This window comes from Salvelinus sp. IW2-2015, linkage group LG2 (assembly GCF_002910315.2).
Source record: "Salvelinus sp. IW2-2015 linkage group LG2, ASM291031v2, whole genome shotgun sequence".
NCBI classification, from domain to species: domain Eukaryota; kingdom Metazoa; phylum Chordata; class Actinopteri; order Salmoniformes; family Salmonidae; genus Salvelinus; species Salvelinus sp. IW2-2015.
Window position 1 is genome coordinate 16667981 of NC_036839.1, and position 17391 is coordinate 16685371.

Below are 17391 nucleotides of genomic sequence, written 5' to 3' on the forward strand. Positions count from 1 at the left end.
TGAGGGATGCTAACTCTTTCGCTCACTATTTGTGATACTTTGCTACTGGCGAGCACAGGTGCATCCCATCCGTTGCCATTGCGAGCACATTGTAATGTCTTCCAAGACTTTCATGGCTTGAGGGGGATGGCGAGGAGGATATCAGTTCAGTTGGCTGCTTTCTTCAGCTCTTTCTGACTTTTCTCTCTGTCTGGAATTGGTTCACTCTTCCAAATTGGGACCAATCCAATAAAGATAGGGGGAGAGAGAGAGTTTCCTCTGGAGACTTGGTTATGGCTGAGTAATTTAATCCTCTGTCCCCTCTTCCCCCTAACTTCATATGCACCATCTTTCTCGCTCTCTTCCACCCTGGAGTCAAAGCGCTCCTCTCTCTAACTCTCCCCAGCAGCAAGGCAAGCTGCTGCAACTGAAATTAACTTTTGAAAAATCTTCTCGGGAGGAAATGTGAGGATCCTTTAGCCTCTGGGATCGGATGGCAGTTTTAAATACAGAGAGAAGGTGTTAGTAATATTGATCGTCTTCCGCGTTATCTTTACTCATTACGACTTCACTGTGTCAGAGGGCAGATTGAAGAAAAGCAATTAGCATAAAGATTAGCAGACAATAACCTATGTGAATACTCTGGCTGACTAATACCATTGAAGTACAATATACTCTATATCTGGGGTATACGTTCCTATTATTGGCCGATACGGTTTCAGATACCTCCCTTTTAAAGACACTGTATCCTCAGCGGTCACAATAGAATGACTCTCTTCCCTAGAAAGTTAAATAGTGTACAACATGTCTGTCGATAGCGAACAGAAGCTACTCAGTTGTGTTCCATCTGTCTCCAATGACCTAATCGTGATMATCGTTAACACTCACATTTTTCGGTGAGAACTAATCGACTTCTGTCACTCCTCACTTAACTCTTCTCTCTTCAGCTTCTACCGTTTTGTGTTGGAGTCGGATGTGTCTTTCCTGGCCAATGAAACAGTGTCTGCAGGACCAGTGGCTCACTTCTTGGAGCTCCCTGAGTCGCCCCTCCTCACCCTCAACATGATCACTCCAGAGAGCTGGATGGTGGAGGCTGTCAGGAGCCCCTATGATCTGGACAACATCCACCTACAGGAGGTACTAAGCTAGGCTAATGGGTATCTGAACAAAACCCAAACCAGAACAAACCAATGAAGAGACATGACTCCTCCTTAACCCTCTGACCTCTGACCTTTTAACCTCTGTTCAGATGAAAGGTGTAGTGACTGCAGAGTACGAGCTGGAGCACCTGCTGCTGGAGGGCCACTGCTTTGACCTGTCTACGGGCCAGCCCCCCCGCGGCCTGCAGTTCACCCTGGGCATGAGCCAGGACCCCCTCATGCAGGACACCATTGTCATGGCCAACCTGGTGAGAATCACTCAGTTGTAGTAGTTGAATGGGCGCCATCTTGGCTCCAAGTTTCATGATGGCTCAAATAGGAATTTGAATGGTATTGTTATGGAGTGTTTGGTGCTCATATAGAGGACAGTTTGCAGAACTGTGTACAGCTATGCTTCTGATAATGAACTCAAGGAATTCAAATAAATGGATCTCAAATCATTCTCTGATGTTATCTTAACCCATGTTGTCAATAGGGATACTTCCAGTTGAAAGCCAATCCTGGAGCCTGGATCTTGAAGCTACGGGAGGGGAGGTCAGAGGATATCTATCAAATTCTAGCGTGAGTATAGTGAGTCTACGGAATCAATATTTTAGTTGATTTTGCATTCATTTTCCTTTGAATCTGCCAGTGTGTCATCACAGTTTTTTCTCTCATCATATTACTGCATTCCAGATAGAAGTTAGTAATTTGTGTGAACGCATGCAGAGCCTGCTGGTAATTAACTGTCTCCATCTGTACAACATCCGATTTTTTTTTTTTTTTACCTCAGTAACCGCTCGCTGGAGGTACCAAGCACATCGCTATGGTAACGCAGGGAGCTGCTGACTTTGTTGCAGCTCAAGGTTTTGATGAGCGCAGGGAGTTGTGCTGTGTGCGTATGGCCTCGGAGACAGACATGGGTGGGAGGAGGGTGGGAGGGATGCTATTAGAGGGAAGACCGGGTGGAGGGAGGATTCAGCCATTCACCTGCCATGCCATCTTCTCTAAACCCAGGGAAATCAGCAGCACAATATCTTCCTGGCTGCTAGGAAGGGTGTGGGTTGCTGTTTTAATATATCCCATGATGTACATGCATATTAGCTGTAGTTGATTTTAGACATTCCTCTCTAGGGTTGCGGCTTGGTCAAGCCTTTTAGAAATTCCATATATTTATTTATCCGATGTCTTAAAAATACACATCAACCTAATGACCAAATTAATCTTATTAAAACCCTCATAAATGTATCACTCATGACACCACTTGCAGTACTGTGCATGGAAATCCGAGAGAATATGATTGGACAATTCCGTGATTCCATCCGTGGATCCATACGTACAGTACATTGGGTCTCCCAGGTATTACCCACCCATTCATCTCCACACAGGGAAGATTTAGGACACCTCCAGCCCTGGATTCCACCACAATCATATCAGACAACAAGAGTTATTCCCCAATCCTCCAGGTGAAGCTAAAAGGTGATGTCATTTTTCACCTTGGCAGCGCCATTATTCTTGCGGTTAATGGCGGTCTGCTCTGGTTAGGGGGGCCGAGCCGAGTGGGAGTGTCTGTTCACTGCGAGTCCCAACGCCGTGCCCTCTCCTGTAGCGTACTGGCCCTGACAGCGATGAATGAGACGCCCAGCTGTCCCCGGATACAAATTGATCTCTTGCGCTTTTCCCACCACAGCCCCTAATGGCCTCGGCGAAGGCGACAGTGGACCAGTCCAAACCAAACAGCACTTTCCGACTGGGGAAAATGCACTTTGTGCCCAATGAGGGCTGACATTTATCATGGTGATACGGTTAATTCTCTGCCTTTAGTAAGCGCTGAAGTGATGATGGTTTGCTGAGCCACAGCCTATTGATCATCTCTGGCTGCAGGTTGTTCAGTGGCGTTCTAACCCTCAGACCTGAGGTGCCTAATGTTACTTACCCCACAGAGACACTCTCCACTGGACAAGTGTTAAGACCAGAACACTGGGTCATCTTGAAACAATTACAGCCAAAGTCCAGTGGCCACGCCATTGACACTACAGGTGTTTCCGCATAAAGAATGTGTCAATAGATAAAACAGAAAGCACGGTTGGAAAGTAACGACTGATAAAATGGAATAAATGCTGAATGACGAGCAGGGGGGGAATTAATATGATCAGAGCGAGACCTTGGCGGAGTTCCCAGAAAGGCCTGTTTGCATGCATCATTCTGTTGTCTGTCAATGTATGCCTTGTCGGTGGTCCCCAGTGCTTTTCTCTCACCGTGTGTTTTCTTCCTGAGCATAACCTTTGTTGTTGTCCTTGTGTTTTTCCCCCCTCCCTCTAGATTGATGGGTTTGGCTGGGAGTGGGACACTCGTGCTGTGGGCTTCTTCACAGTTAATGACACATGTTAGCTGGTGGCCTACGTGTGTGTGGATATATTGAGCTCAATACGCTATGCAAGTGATGCGTCGTTTTCCAGGAAGCAGCCTTTTAGTTTTTAGTTTTGTTTTCTAGACTTTTTGAATGGTATTCAATGGGCAAAAACGTAGTGCAGTGGTCTTCAGGGCAAAATCGTCATAAAAGGCATCTGGCAGATGTAAATTCATCCACAAACTCAAATATAATTTTAAATACAGTACCAGTCAAAAGTTTGGACACCAACTCATTCAAGGGTTTTCCTTTATTTTTTAACTATTTTCTACATTGTAGAATAATAGTGAAGACATCAAAACTATGAAATAACACATATGGAATCATGTAGTAACCAAAAAAGTGTTAAACAAATCCAAATATATTTTTGATTTTTGATTCTTCAAAATAGGCACCCTTTGCCTTGATGACAGCTTTGCACACTCTTGGCAATCTCTCAACCAGCTTCATGAGGAATGCTTTTACAACAGTCTTGAAGGAGCTCCTACATATGCTGAGCACTTGTTGGCTGCTTTTCCTTCACTCTGCAGTCCAACTCATCCCAAACTATCTCAATTGGGTTGAGGTCGGGTGATTGTGGAGGCCAGCTCATCTGATGCAGCACTCCATCACTCTCCTTGGTCAAATAGCCCTTACATAGCCTGGAGGTGTATTTTGGGTCATTGTCAAGTTGAAAACAAATGATCGTCCCACTAAGCTCAAACCAGATGGGATGGCATATCACTGCAGAATGCTGTGGTAGCCATGATGGTTAAGTGTGCCTTGAATTCAAAATAAATCACAGACAGTGTCACCAGCAAAGCACCCCCACGCCATCACACCTCCTCCTCCATGCTTCACGGTGGGAACCACACATGCGGAGATCATCCATTCACCTACTCTGTGTCTCACAAAGACACGGCAGTTAGAACCAAAAATCTCAAATATGGACAAATTTCCCCCGGTCTAATGTCCATTGCTTGTGTTTCTTGGCTCAAGCAAGTCTCTTCTTCTTGTTGGTGTCCTTTAGTAGTGTTTTCTTTGCAGCGATTTGACCATGAAGGCCTGATTCACGCAGTCTCATCTGAAACGTTGATGTTGAGATGTGTCTGTTACTTGAACTGCAATCTGAGGTGCAGTTAATTGCCAATTTCTGAGGCTGGTAACTCTAATGAACTTATCCTCCTCAGCAGAGGTAACTCTGGGTCTTCCTTTCCTGGGGCGGTCCTCATGAGAGCCAGTTTCATCATAGCGCTTGATGTTTTTTGCGACTGCACTTGAAGAAACTTTCAAAGTTCTTGACATTTTCCGGATTGACTGGTCTTCATGTCTTAAAGTAATGATGGACTGACGTTTCTCTTTGCTTATTTGATCTGTTCTTGCCATAATATGAACTTGGTCTTCTACCAAATAGGGCTATCTTCTGTATACCACCCCTACCTTGTCACAACACAACTGATTGGCTCAAACGCAATAAGAAGGAAAGGTATTCCACAAATTAACTTTTAACAAGGCACACCTGTTAATTGAAATGCATTCCAGGTGACTACCTCATGAAGCTGGTTGAGAGAATGCCAAGAGTGTGCAGAGCTATCATGAAGGCAAAGGGTGGCTACTTTGAAGAATCTCAAATGTAAAATATATTTTGATTTATTTAACCATTTTTTGGTTACTACATGATTCCATTGTGTTATTTCATAGTTTTGATGTCTTCACTATTATTCTACTGTACAATGTAGAAAATAGTCAAAATAAAGAAAAACCCTTGAATGAGTAGGTGTGTTCAGACTTTTGACTGGTACTGTAGCTATATACATCTTAAATGGCCACGTTTTCATGAATTTGATGATATAATCATCAAAAGATCAGGGTACATGATCTGGAAGTAAAGCGGAAGAGGTGATTACTTTCACAGGGTATAGAGGGAGAGGCAAATGAGAGATGCTGTTCTGGGAATACTATGTCCATGTTATAACTATATACTATTACAACTATTTCCCCCTAATTGTTGTCTCTCTGACAGGCATGATGGGACTGATTCTCCCGCTGATTCTGGTGACGTTAAAGTTGTGCTGAACAGCTTCCATAGCAAGATCATCAAAGTCAGGGTATGTATTCTCTAACCACATACACTATAAATACAAAGGTATGTGGACACCCCTTCAAATTAGAGGATTCGGCTATTTCAGCCACACCTATTGTTGACAGGTGTATAAATTCAAGCACACAGCCATGCAATCTCCAAAGACAAACATTGCCAGTAGAATGGCCTTACTGATAACTATCAACGTGGCACCGTGGCCGAGTGCTAAAACGCGTAGCTCGTAAAAATCGTCGGTCCTCGATTGCAACAGTCACTACCGAGTTCCAAACTGCCTCTGGAAGCAACGTCAGCACAATAACTGTTTGTCGGGAGCTTCATGAAATTACTTCCCATGGCCGAGCAGCCGCACACAAGCCTAGGATCACCATGCACAATGCCAAGCGTCGGCTGGAGTGGTGTCGCCATTGGACTCTGGAGCAGTGGAAACGCGTTCTCTGGAGTGATGAATCACGCTTCACCACCTGACAGTCCGACAGATGAATTTGGATTTGGTGAATGCCAGGAATACGCTACCTGCCCCAATGCATAGTGCCAACTGTAAAGTTTGGTGGATGAGGAATAATGGTCTGGGGCTGTTACGGGAAGTCTTAACGCTACAGCATACAGTGACATTATTGACGATTCTGTGCTTCCAACTTTGTGGCAAAAGTTTAGGGAAGGCCCTTTCCTGTTTCAGCATGACAATGCCCCTGTGCACGAAGCGAGGTCCATACAGAAATGGTGTGTCGAGATCGGTGTGGAAGAACTTGACTGGCCTGCACAGAGCCCTGACCTCAACCCCATCGACACCTATGGGATGAATTGGTACGGCGACTGCGAGCCAGGCCTAATCGCCCAACATCAGCGCACGACCTCACTAATGCTCTTGTGGATGAATGGATGCAAGTCCCCCGCAGCAATGTTCCAACGTCTAGTTGGAAAGCCTTCCCAGAAGAGTGGAGGCTGTTATAGCAGCAAAGGGGGGACCAACTCCATAATAATGCCCATGATTTTGGAATGAGATGTTCGACGAGCAGCTGTCCACATACTTTTGTTCATGTAGTGTAGCTCTAACACAGGCACACACTCCTAGACAGTGTAGTTTGGAGATATTCACCCATTTTTCTTAGTGTAATGTGTCATCTCCTAATCTAAGGATATTGCATGGATTCAAGTGTACTTCCCAGCTTCAGAGAGAAATGAAAAAAATAAACAGCGTGCCTCTGTCTAATTTCCCACTGTAGGTTCAGAAAAAGTCTGACAGAATCAGCGAGGACCTCCTAAGTGAAGCCACAGAGAACAAGGGAATATGGGACTCCATCGCTAGGTAAGAGTGTGGCGCATTCTCACATGCAGTAGCTATATGTTACATAGACTTCATTCGATCAAGTTACATCAATAGACTGGTGGTAAGAGGATTGATTTGTGGGCGAGGCGATCCACTATCTATGGACACTAATAATGCTGCGGTTTCAGCAGGAGAGATGGTGCCCTCGGAGCCAGGCTGAGATATTACTCTGTAAAATCTATTGCCAAAAAAATGTGCTACTGTAGACCTAGGTATGTGTGTATGTGTGTGTGTGTGTGTAGCGTGTTGTGTTTCCATTGACACACCCTAACTGTGTGATCTGTCTCCTCACCTAATGCTTGCTGTGTGAAGTGTGTGGAGCACTTTTGAGAAAAGGTAGGACGTGTGTCGCTGCAACTACTTAACCTGTCTGTTTACCATATTGATTAACATAGAAGTGTCTTGTAAATAAATATTGGTTGCTTCCCAGGCTCAATTCCTAATTATGCTTTATTTTTGTATATATTTTTTTGACATTGGTTATTTTCTTACTGTCACTTTGAACTTCAAGTCACTGGTATAAACCCTTATTTTATTGAACATGATATTTTCTCATGAAAATAATATGCTTTGACGTAGAGAAATGCTGCTAGAACTGCCCACACAGTAAACTGACGTTGTTGTGGCTGTAGTAGGAACTGAAATGTGGAGAGTTACAATCCAGCTCTGGAGTTCCTCTGTAATTGTACTCGGGCTGTGGACGTCCGGAGAGTACTCTGAGGGTTGGGTCCTTCCAGAGGTCTGGATTATCTGGTGCATGTCGGCCAAACCGGCCCTCACCTGAAAAGCTGAAAACCTAAAGCTGCTTATCTGGGGTCCCGCTGGAGTGGAGCACTGCAGATGGCATTATCTGGCCCTCACAATGGAGGCCGCCTCTCGCCCCTCAGCCCTCGCCCCCTCCATAATGACAGGCTTAGCCAGGCCAGGCACAAGGCATCCTCCGGACCACAGCGGTGATGGCCCAGCAGCCAGCTCACCAGGGCAACCAGCAGTGCATTGGTGGGGCTTACAGTAACACTATGAGGCTGGCTCTTGTATGAGACATAGCGAGATGGAAGAGAGGCAGGCTTTAGCCTTGTATGACATGGAGGGAGCGAGGGAGGGAGGGAGGGAGGACGGGATGCTACAGTATTGTGTGTGAGGGCAGAGAGACTTTCTTTCCCTCTTCAATTCTATGCGCTGGAGCCTCTGGGCCTTTCTTTGCACTGCTGATTGAGTGTGGGAGGAGAGACTCCCCTCATCAGCAGTCTGTTACAGAGAAGGACACACAGTTTGACTGCAGACATCACTGCCCCAAGCACAAGTCCTGATTGGTTTCCTCCAAATGTGCCCTGCATGATCTTATGAGTTTGGACATCGCCTGGTTTGATAAACACTTGCCCGTATTCCTACCTTTAATCTTAGTTCAAAGCATCTTTTTTTACAGTTTTTTAACAGTTTGTTTTTACAGTGCTTACACAAGTTAATGATTTCATTTTGTTTATACTACTGTTTTTATACTACACACTATCAGATCAGTTTAGGCTAGATTTGGATTGGAAAATGATTAGAACCTGGATACAGCACTTCCTTTCCAGCTTCTGGGGCTTGAACGCTTCTCAAATACTCTGTTCACATGCCATGTCCACAATATATCCATTCAGTCAATACACCTGACTATCCCAGAGGGTTCACCAATCTCATGACTGAGTCCAGAAACATCTGCCATTAGCAGCCGTGTGGGGATAGAGAGGAGCTAGTGCTCTGGAGGTGTTGTGAGAGTCTATTTCATTATCTGTTCTTTATTTGATATTTGTGGAGGAAAACAGAAGGGGCCCCATAAAAATTACAGCTGCCTTTTATTGTGTCTCTGCTGTAATCAGTTGATTACTCTGGAGGAGAGCCAACAGGAGAGCAGTGGCACTTTCTGCTGTAGAAGACACTAACAACTGATCTAGGTCTACCAGAGGGGTGTCACGATCTTTGTAATTCTGTCGCTCAGTAAACACTACTCAAGTGTAAATATAAGGGATTTATGGTTGGAGAATCATCTCTGTTACTGATGTGGTGTATTATGGTTCCTTCAGGCTGTAGCTAAGTCATGCTGGTTAGACGGTGCGGCAGGTAGCCTAGTGGTTAGAGCATTGGACTAGTAACCGAAAGGTTGCAAGATCGAATCCCCGAGCTGACAAGTTAAACATCTGTCGTTCTGCCCCTGTCCCTAGGCCGTCATTGAAAATAAGAATTAGTTCTTAACTGACTTGCCTAGTTAAATAAAGGTAATAATAAAAGACTGAGGTAGTAGTGTTTGGCTGAGGAGATTACTGAGCAGTCTACTTCCATCAGGCTTATGTAACGCCTATGGTCCTTTGTAGCATCGCAGGTGGTGGGTCCAGTTCAGAGGACGGAGAGAAGAACAGGGAAGATGTGCTCAACATCTTCTCTGTGGCCTCAGGCCATCTATACGAGCGCTTCCTGAGGTGAGACGCCCACACAGAGACATACACTGCTGGTCTGGAGGCCCCACGCGCTTCTTGCCTTTTCTTAGCCCTCATCCTCTGAGACTTGTTCTCTTTCTCTCCCTCTCTCTCCTCCTGTTCCAGAATAATGATGCTGTCCGTCCTCCAGCACACCAAAACCCCTGTGAAGTTTTGGTTCCTCAAGAATTACCTCTCTCCGTCCTTCAAGGTAACCGCCTCACGGCTTGACTCCACACAAACTTTCTGCCTTCCTGCATTGTCGTGATAACTTTCTCCTCGCTGCAGCGCGACCCCTGGGAGAAATAGATTTGTTTGTGTTGAGGGATGAAAGGAACTGCGGGAGGCCTTCTCCTTTGTGATTGTGCTCTTTTTATCTATCTGTTCTTCCCACTATAGGGATGAGTCCATATACATGAACACCTACTAAGCTACATCATATATATATAAAATAGTCAAACGAGCCACAGGAAAGGGCGAGTATTATAAAAATGTTCTGCATTTGGAATGTTTCACTATTTATGAAACATTTTATACGACTATTTTATGCCTCAGGGGCATTCTGCTTGATCTGTGAAATGTGCATTACCAAGTGCTCAGTGTCTATATATTTACACTGATCAAGTGTAGCCTAGTTCAAAATATTCCCGCTGTTTTTTAGGGGATTTCAGTCAATTTCTCACAATAATAATTTTCTAAGACCAAATGTCAGAACATATTGTAAAAAAAAAATCATTATTTTTCTGCTAGATACGATCTATTTTCCCTCTCATTATATGATGTTTTAAATGTCTTTAGGAGTCCATACCTTACATGGCTGAGGCCTATGGTTTCCAGTACGAGCTGGTCCAGTACAAATGGCCCCGCTGGCTCCACCAGCAGACTGAGAAACAGAGGATCATCTGGGGTTACAAGATCCTCTTCCTGGATGTCCTCTTCCCCCTGGCTGTGGACAAAATCATCTTTGTGGACGCTGACCAGGTAACTGCCTAGTGAAAAAAAAAAAAAATGCATACCCATAATAAAAATAGTAAATCATCTAGAAGTGGACCTGCAGGATTTGTGCACGTCAATCGTACGGTTTTAGTGCTGTCCGCGGTGCTGATTTACCGTTGTTCCTGGTCCTCGCAGATAGTTAGGGCCGATCTGAAGGAGCTGAGGGATTTGAACCTGGATGGCGCCCCCTATGGGTACACTCCCTTCTGTGACAGTCGGAAGGAGATGGAGGGCTACCGCTTCTGGAAGACTGGCTACTGGGCCTCACATCTGGGGAACAGGAGATACCACATTAGGTAAACCTCGCTACAATACCTACACAGTTTTGACGTTTTGATTTGTAGTGCTGTGTATGTCATTAATGTCCACCAGCCACTGGAAGTGCATATTTACAATGTTACTATTGCGTAGTAAGCACATATTCTTTGCTAATTCATACAAGCTTGACAGTTATGGTATCCTCCTTTTTTTTCCCTTGTTAAGGCCGATCTACTGTCATTGTATTGATATTTAATTTAAGTTATTCACAGAAGATAGGAAGGAAAATACAATTCAAGGAAAATGTGTTCCCTCTCAATGTATTCAGCAGAATAAATGCATACATTTGAAAACATTAACGTTCACTATTTGACAGTGACTCCTTTGAGTCGGCTATTGGCGGTTTATACAGAAACATTCATCGATTATTTCCTGTCCTTCACAACGAGGCATAACATGGTTCTCAGAGGGAACAGTGGGTGAGGAAGATGCAGCAGGATGCTACCCTCTCTGCATAGATAGATTACCTTCTCTGATAAAACATTCCCTTTCTCTCTCACGCAGACGAGAATATTTGTATCACAACTACAGTATCGCACCTCTATTCGCTGCTTGGGGTTGGTCTTCATTAACATGTTGTGTTATTCCTTGCACTCTGTGAGACTAAACCATGAAAGCCATACAATATGTATGTGGAACACCACATTGAAGAGACCGTTACTTCCAGAAGTGAGAAAATAGCTTTACTTCAGCTTCAATATTTACGGCCCTGTATCCGCATTGCTATACATGAATAACTAGGCGTGGTAAAGGAAAGGGACTAGTGCACTGGTTCCTTGTTGGGAGTGTGGGGGTGCTGGTGGCCTATTTGAAGTGGCTTAATTCAGCCAGCCAGCTCTGCTGAACAGATTAAGCTCCCCAGCTAGATGCTCTATCCACTGGGCCTGGGCCAGAGCAGGAGTCCACTGCCTGGGAGGCAAGCTAGCTGGAACAAAGGCCGCCAGCGAATCAGGAACATTTGTATTGGATTCCAGCGGGCTGCACAGCTGCATGGGGCCAACCACAGCCAAGCAGAGTGGACAGGGTGTGACATGAACCAAACCACACAGCTTGCTGAAATGCCAGTCAATTCTCCTGTATGAGTCAGATTTAATTTAGACTGTCATGATATGTGATGGAATCATGATTTGTGATGGAGTCATGGCACATTAAGTACAGGGGCAAGAAAAAGTATGTGAACCCTTTGGAAATACCTGGATTTCTGCATAAATTGATCATAAAATGTGATCTTCATCTAGGTCACAACAGTAGACGAACACAGTGTGCTTAAAATAACAACACACAAACAATTACACGTGTTCATGTCTTTATGAAACACACCATGTAAACATTCACCGTGCAGGGTGGGAAAAGTATGTGAGCCCTTGGATTTAATAACTGGTTGACCCTCCTTTAGCAGAAATAACCTCAACCAAACGTTTTCTGTAGTTGCGGATCAGACCTGCACAACGGTCAGGAGGAATTTTGGACCATTCCTCTTTACAAAACTGTTTCAGTTCAGCAATATTCTTGAGATGTCTGGTGTGAACTGCTCTCTTGAGGTCATGCCACAGCATCTCAATCGGGTTGAGGTCAGGACTCTGACTGGGCAACTCCAGAAGGCGTATTTTCTTCTGTTGAAGCCATTCTGTTGTTGATTTACTTCTGTGTTTTAGGCGGTGCGGTATGTCCTGTTGCATCACCCAACTTCTGTTGATCTTCAATTGGCGGACAGATAGCCTTACATTCTCCTGCAAAATGTCTTGATAAACTTGGGAATACATTTTTCTGTCAATGATAGCAAGCTCTCCAGGCCCTGTGGCAGGAAGCAGCCCCAAATCATGATGCTCCCTCCACCGTACTTTACAGTTGGGATGAGGTTTTGATGTTGGTGTGCTGTGCCTTTTTTCTCTCCACACAGTGTTGTGTGTGTTCTTTCCAAACAACTCAACTGTAGTTTCACTGTCACCAGAATATTTTGCCAGGAGCGCTGTGGAACATCCAGGTGCACTTTTACAAACTTCAGACGTGCAGCAATGTTTTTTTTGGACAGCAGGGGCTTCTTCCGTGGTGTCCTCCCATGAACACCATTCTTGTTTAGTGTTTTACGTATCGTATACTCGTCAACAGAGATGTTAGCATTTCCCAAGAGATTTCTGTAAGTCTTTAGCTGACACTCTAGGATTCTTCTTAACCTCATTGAGCATTCTGCGCTGTGCTCTTGCAGTCATCTTTGCAGGACGGACACTCCTAGGGAGAGTAGCAACAGTGCTGAACTTTCTCCATTTATAGACAATTTGTCTTACCGTGGACTGATGAACATCAAGGCTTTTAGATATACTTTTGTAACCCTTTCCAGCTTTATGCAAGTCAACAATTATTGATCTTAGGTCTTCTGAGATCTCTTTAGTTCGAGGCATGGTTCTCATCAGGTAATGCTTTTTGTGAGTTTTTTTAAAGGGCAGGGCAGCTCTAACCTGCATCTCCAATCTCATCTCATTGATTAGACTCCAGGTTAGCTGACTCCTGACTCCAATTAGCTTTTGGAGAAGTCATTAGCTTAGGGGTTCACATACTTTTTCCAACCTACACTGGGAATGTTTAAATGATGTATTCAATATAGACAAGAAAAATACAATAATTTGTGTGTTATTAGTTTTCAGTGTTTGTCTATTGTTGTGACTTAGATGAAGATCAGATCAAATTTGATGACCAATTTATGCAGAAATCCCAAGTAATTCCAAAGGGTTCACATACTTTTTCTTGCCACTGTACGTGGCACCTTTGTGTATGTTAACATGCTACACTAGATACACTTATAAATGTGGATGACTGGGACATTTAGCTTCGGTTTATGATAGCAGTATTTCCCTCTTGGTGGGTTATCCATTTCAAAGCATTTTGACTGTTTCATAAACGTCTCCTCTCTCTCTCTCTCTGTCCAGTGCTCTGTATGTGGTGGATCTGAAGAAGTTCCGCAAGATAGCAGCAGGAGACCGATTGCGTGGCCAGTACCAAGCCCTGAGCCAGGACCCCAACAGTCTGTCCAACCTGGACCAGGTGAGAGGGGACATCACACACTTCTCTCTGTCTCAATGGCAGGACAACTCCTGAGTTACAATGACATCCCTGTGGCAGAGGATCTGTTTCTGCTTACCTTTTGACAATTCCGTCAGTAAATGTCTAATTACTATTCATTGAAATGTAGAGTAAATGTTGGATTTCATTCTGATAGGACCTGCCCAACAACATGATCCACCAGGTGGCCATCAAGTCCCTGCCCCAGGAGTGGCTTTGGTGTGAGACTTGGTGTGACAACGCATCCAAGACCACCGCCAAGACCATTGACCTGGTGGGTCTATTTTCTATCTATCTGACTGACTGACTGAGGAAGGGAATCTCATTACTATGCCAGACATACTCTTACTGATGGAAATGTCTCTTCAACACCCCCCCCCCCCCTGAACAGCAGCAGAGATATAGAAGTCTCCATCCTCTACCCCTGCAGGAAGCAAGAATAATCCTAGCTGATATTTACCAGCTAACACAGTCAAGAATAGAAGTGTCATTTACACATTCAATTGCACTGCTGTGAGCTGCAAAAAAAAAACTATTATTTTAGTTTAGTTGGGGATTATATAGAGTAAAGTACATTTCTATACAGTAGCAGTTGACCGTCCTAGTGTGGCTTTATCAGTTACAACCTGACAGTCGTAGCAACTTCCGCATTGGGACTATAGCTGTGAGTCCACTTGCACAAAGAGGCGGCCATCATTTTCTTAGTCTATTCCGCAAGATCTTGTAAAACTTAGAAGTGCTAACAGCCTCCCATTATTAATTTTTATTGAGGAAGAGCAGTTCACACTAAGTGCCAATATCCTTAGTATGCATTATCGAGTGTGGATCTTGTGTAAACTCCATGATTTTGACTCAGTTTTATTGCATATCCTCTTAGGCTCCATAACTTCTATCATCCATCCAGTAATGCTAATGTGTTTGGCATTTATCGGCTCTAAGTTTTTGTGATGACAGTAGAAAATATGGGAAATTGGTGTTATTTCCCCCATCTCCTAAACTAATTATGAGTATAGAGTGAAGAATTGGCTGTGGGAATATCTGACAGGCTCACAATGCCTGGAAAGTGAAGCATACTATTTTCTGACCCTGAGACACCACTGGGCACCACCGATACATGAGAAAGACTAATGTCTCTTTAATGGAGAAGGAAATCAGATCAGCTTTAAATGGTAGCTGCAGACACCGGGGGGGGGGGGGTCCATTGTTCTGGTGGAAGAAGTCATGACTGATGTGTCTGTCTGCATTATCTGCAGTGTAATAACCCCAAGACCAAGGAGCCCAAGCTGTCGGCGGCCGTGAGGATTGTGCCTGAGTGGGTGGAGTATGACAACAAGATCAAACAGTTACTGAGAGACGTCCAGGAGCAGAAAGACAATGACCGAGCGACGCAGACACAGAGCCCGATGCCTGCACCCTCCTCCTCTCCAGATAAGACGGGTTAGTATACAGTCAGAAGACTCACTCAGTTTCTAGTCCCGTTATAGCTGCTCCCATACAGGAGAGAAGTCTCTGAACATATCTATATCCCAATGGGCACAGATGCCAATTCAACATCTATTCCACGTTGGTTCAGCGTAATGTAATTGAAATGACATGGAAACAATGTTGATTCAACCAGTGTGTGCCCAGTGGGATGTGTGTATTCATTTATTTTTGTCCCTTTCGTTTAGCTTTTTTTKATGTAGTTTTCTCTACTTATTTACAGTTACATCAAATACAACCCAATGTCCTAACAGGTCTAAACTGTACCAGATAACTGCAGTCATTTCTCACCGTCTTACTTCCAGGCAGCGAGCGTGATGAACTCTAGCACCTGCCCACACTGCTGAAGAGGAGAGAGGCATATTTGCACCTAATTCTCCGATGAAGCTTGAAGACTACAAAGATGATGTACATTTCCCACAAACGTACTTAGCCAAGAAGTATTACGCCCTCCCTTGGAAAAGACAGAGGGATACGAGAAAATCTTTTTTTTACGAAGGAAATCATTTGACGTAACCCTTTCTTGATGTTTAATATAAACTTTATGGACAGTAGTTTGCTTCATGGTCTTCTCTTATGTAAAGAAGTAAAGGGTTAAGAGGTCACTGTTAGTGAAAGCTATTTGCAGTCTGTAAAAGGCATTTGAAATGATTGCACTGATACTGTATGCAAAGAATCAAATGAATACGGCTCATTCATAAGCTGACTTTGGGTTCTCTGTGCTCTGTTAAGATCAGCTTACATTAGAATTTTTATATGACAACATTCTTAGCATTTTCGAGCACCAAGCCACATCTAAATTGCCTGGCAATGTAGGCTGCTAATGGGCCTTCTAGTTTGTCTGTTATTGATTAGTGTGATATTGCCATTGACTTAAATGCCCATCAGCGCTTGGAGACAATGTTACATTTTGATAATTGATTTCTTGCACTACTTGCAAACAATTGCAATGGGGGCTCACATGGCTCATATCTGTACATTAATGTAATCTGCTGTATAGGGGACGTAATCAACACTATACGCACTGTGGTCCGAGAGTCCCACAATGCTGTCTGTCTGAATGATTGCTTCACCAACCATTTCAAATCTCTGCCAAGTGATGCAATACTACAAATGCTTTGCCAGATAGGGATCACCTTTTCCTGTAATCACTGGGAGGACATGGAGCTCAGCATTTCACTATCCATTTGCAAATACACATACGTCACAGTAAGGTACAATCTCAAACTATTAAGTTCTCATTGTTTACATACCTTGTGTTTGTTGGTTAAAGTATGTATATTTTTAGACTGCATTTTTCAATACCTTGAAATGTACAGCAAATCCTCTCAGGAATTAAATAGGTGTTGATGCATTATCAAAACTCCTTTTATACCTGTCACTGTCTTGTCTTAACAGCCAATAGCTTGCTCTTAAAAAGTTCCGCTTTTCACCTCACTGTGTGTCAAATGAAGGTGTTTCTTGTCTTTGTCAATTTCAGGTGTGAGGAATAAAATCTCTTTGCTACCAAAACCTCATTATGTATATGAACTGCCATTGTGTCGGAGTGTGATTGATGGAGGTGTGATGTGTGCCCTGGCAGAGGTACAGAACATGCTTATGAATTCTAATATTACTTGTCTGAAAGTGTATTATTCTGATATTTTCAAACTGGTTATCACGACCCATTCTAATTTACTTGCAGTCTCTGCACTCCACAAACAGGTTATTGAGGTCACTGTGTGATGAGCCCCGACATCACATGTAACTGTATCGTGCCATTTCCCCTACATAAAGTCTCGTAGGCCTATGTTGCTAGAGTTGGACATTCATTATTAAAATGTGTTCTTTACAGCCCGCAATGAAAACATGTTGAGTATTTTGTAGCTTCAGACTAATATCTAGGCGTTGATACATGCCGTGATATAGCAGACGCTGTTTAATGCTCAGACAGCGACTTGTGTCTCGGCAGACTATTTTGCAACGTAACCTATTCATGACTCAGCCATAACCCTTGTAATTTATAACAGTAACACTGTTGTCGATATGTTCCCTGCCTTTGAGTCAGTATATTATATACCACCATCTTTGGTTTTACCATTCTCACTTCCCTGTCCTCCAGTGGGTGGCCTAGGCGTGTCCAGGATACCAGCGTATCCATTTTT

At 43.8% G+C, this 17391-nt stretch overlaps 1 protein-coding gene across 4 annotated transcripts in view; it reads left to right on the forward strand.

Moving 5' to 3' along the window:
* The window catches only part of uggt2 (UDP-glucose glycoprotein glucosyltransferase 2), a 43505-nt gene extending 26741 nt beyond the window's left edge, over positions 1 to 16764 (forward strand). For 2 of the 4 annotated variants that reach the window (XM_024004541.2, XM_024004532.2), the window contains exons 28-41: positions 927 to 1116; positions 1229 to 1387; positions 1615 to 1700; positions 5531 to 5615; positions 6835 to 6917; positions 7067 to 7150; positions 9293 to 9397; positions 9521 to 9605; positions 10193 to 10375; positions 10526 to 10686; positions 13633 to 13747; positions 13923 to 14039; positions 15019 to 15202; positions 15553 to 16764. In XM_024004541.2, coding sequence (XP_023860309.1) covers positions 927 to 1116; positions 1229 to 1387; positions 1615 to 1700; positions 5531 to 5615; positions 6835 to 6917; positions 7067 to 7150; positions 9293 to 9397; positions 9521 to 9605; positions 10193 to 10375; positions 10526 to 10686; positions 13633 to 13747; positions 13923 to 14039; positions 15019 to 15202; positions 15553 to 15575 — 1660 coding nt within the window. In that variant the 3' untranslated portion in view covers positions 15576 to 16764. Of the gene's footprint in view, positions 1 to 926; positions 1117 to 1228; positions 1388 to 1614; positions 1701 to 5530; positions 5616 to 6834; positions 6918 to 7066; positions 7151 to 7250; positions 7275 to 9292; positions 9398 to 9520; positions 9606 to 10192; positions 10376 to 10525; positions 10687 to 13632; positions 13748 to 13922; positions 14040 to 15018; positions 15203 to 15552 lie in introns of all 4 variants that reach the window. The other 2 variants (XM_024004547.2, XM_024004555.2) reach the window with 2 other exon arrangements.
* Positions 16765 to 17391: the final 627 nt, after the last annotated feature.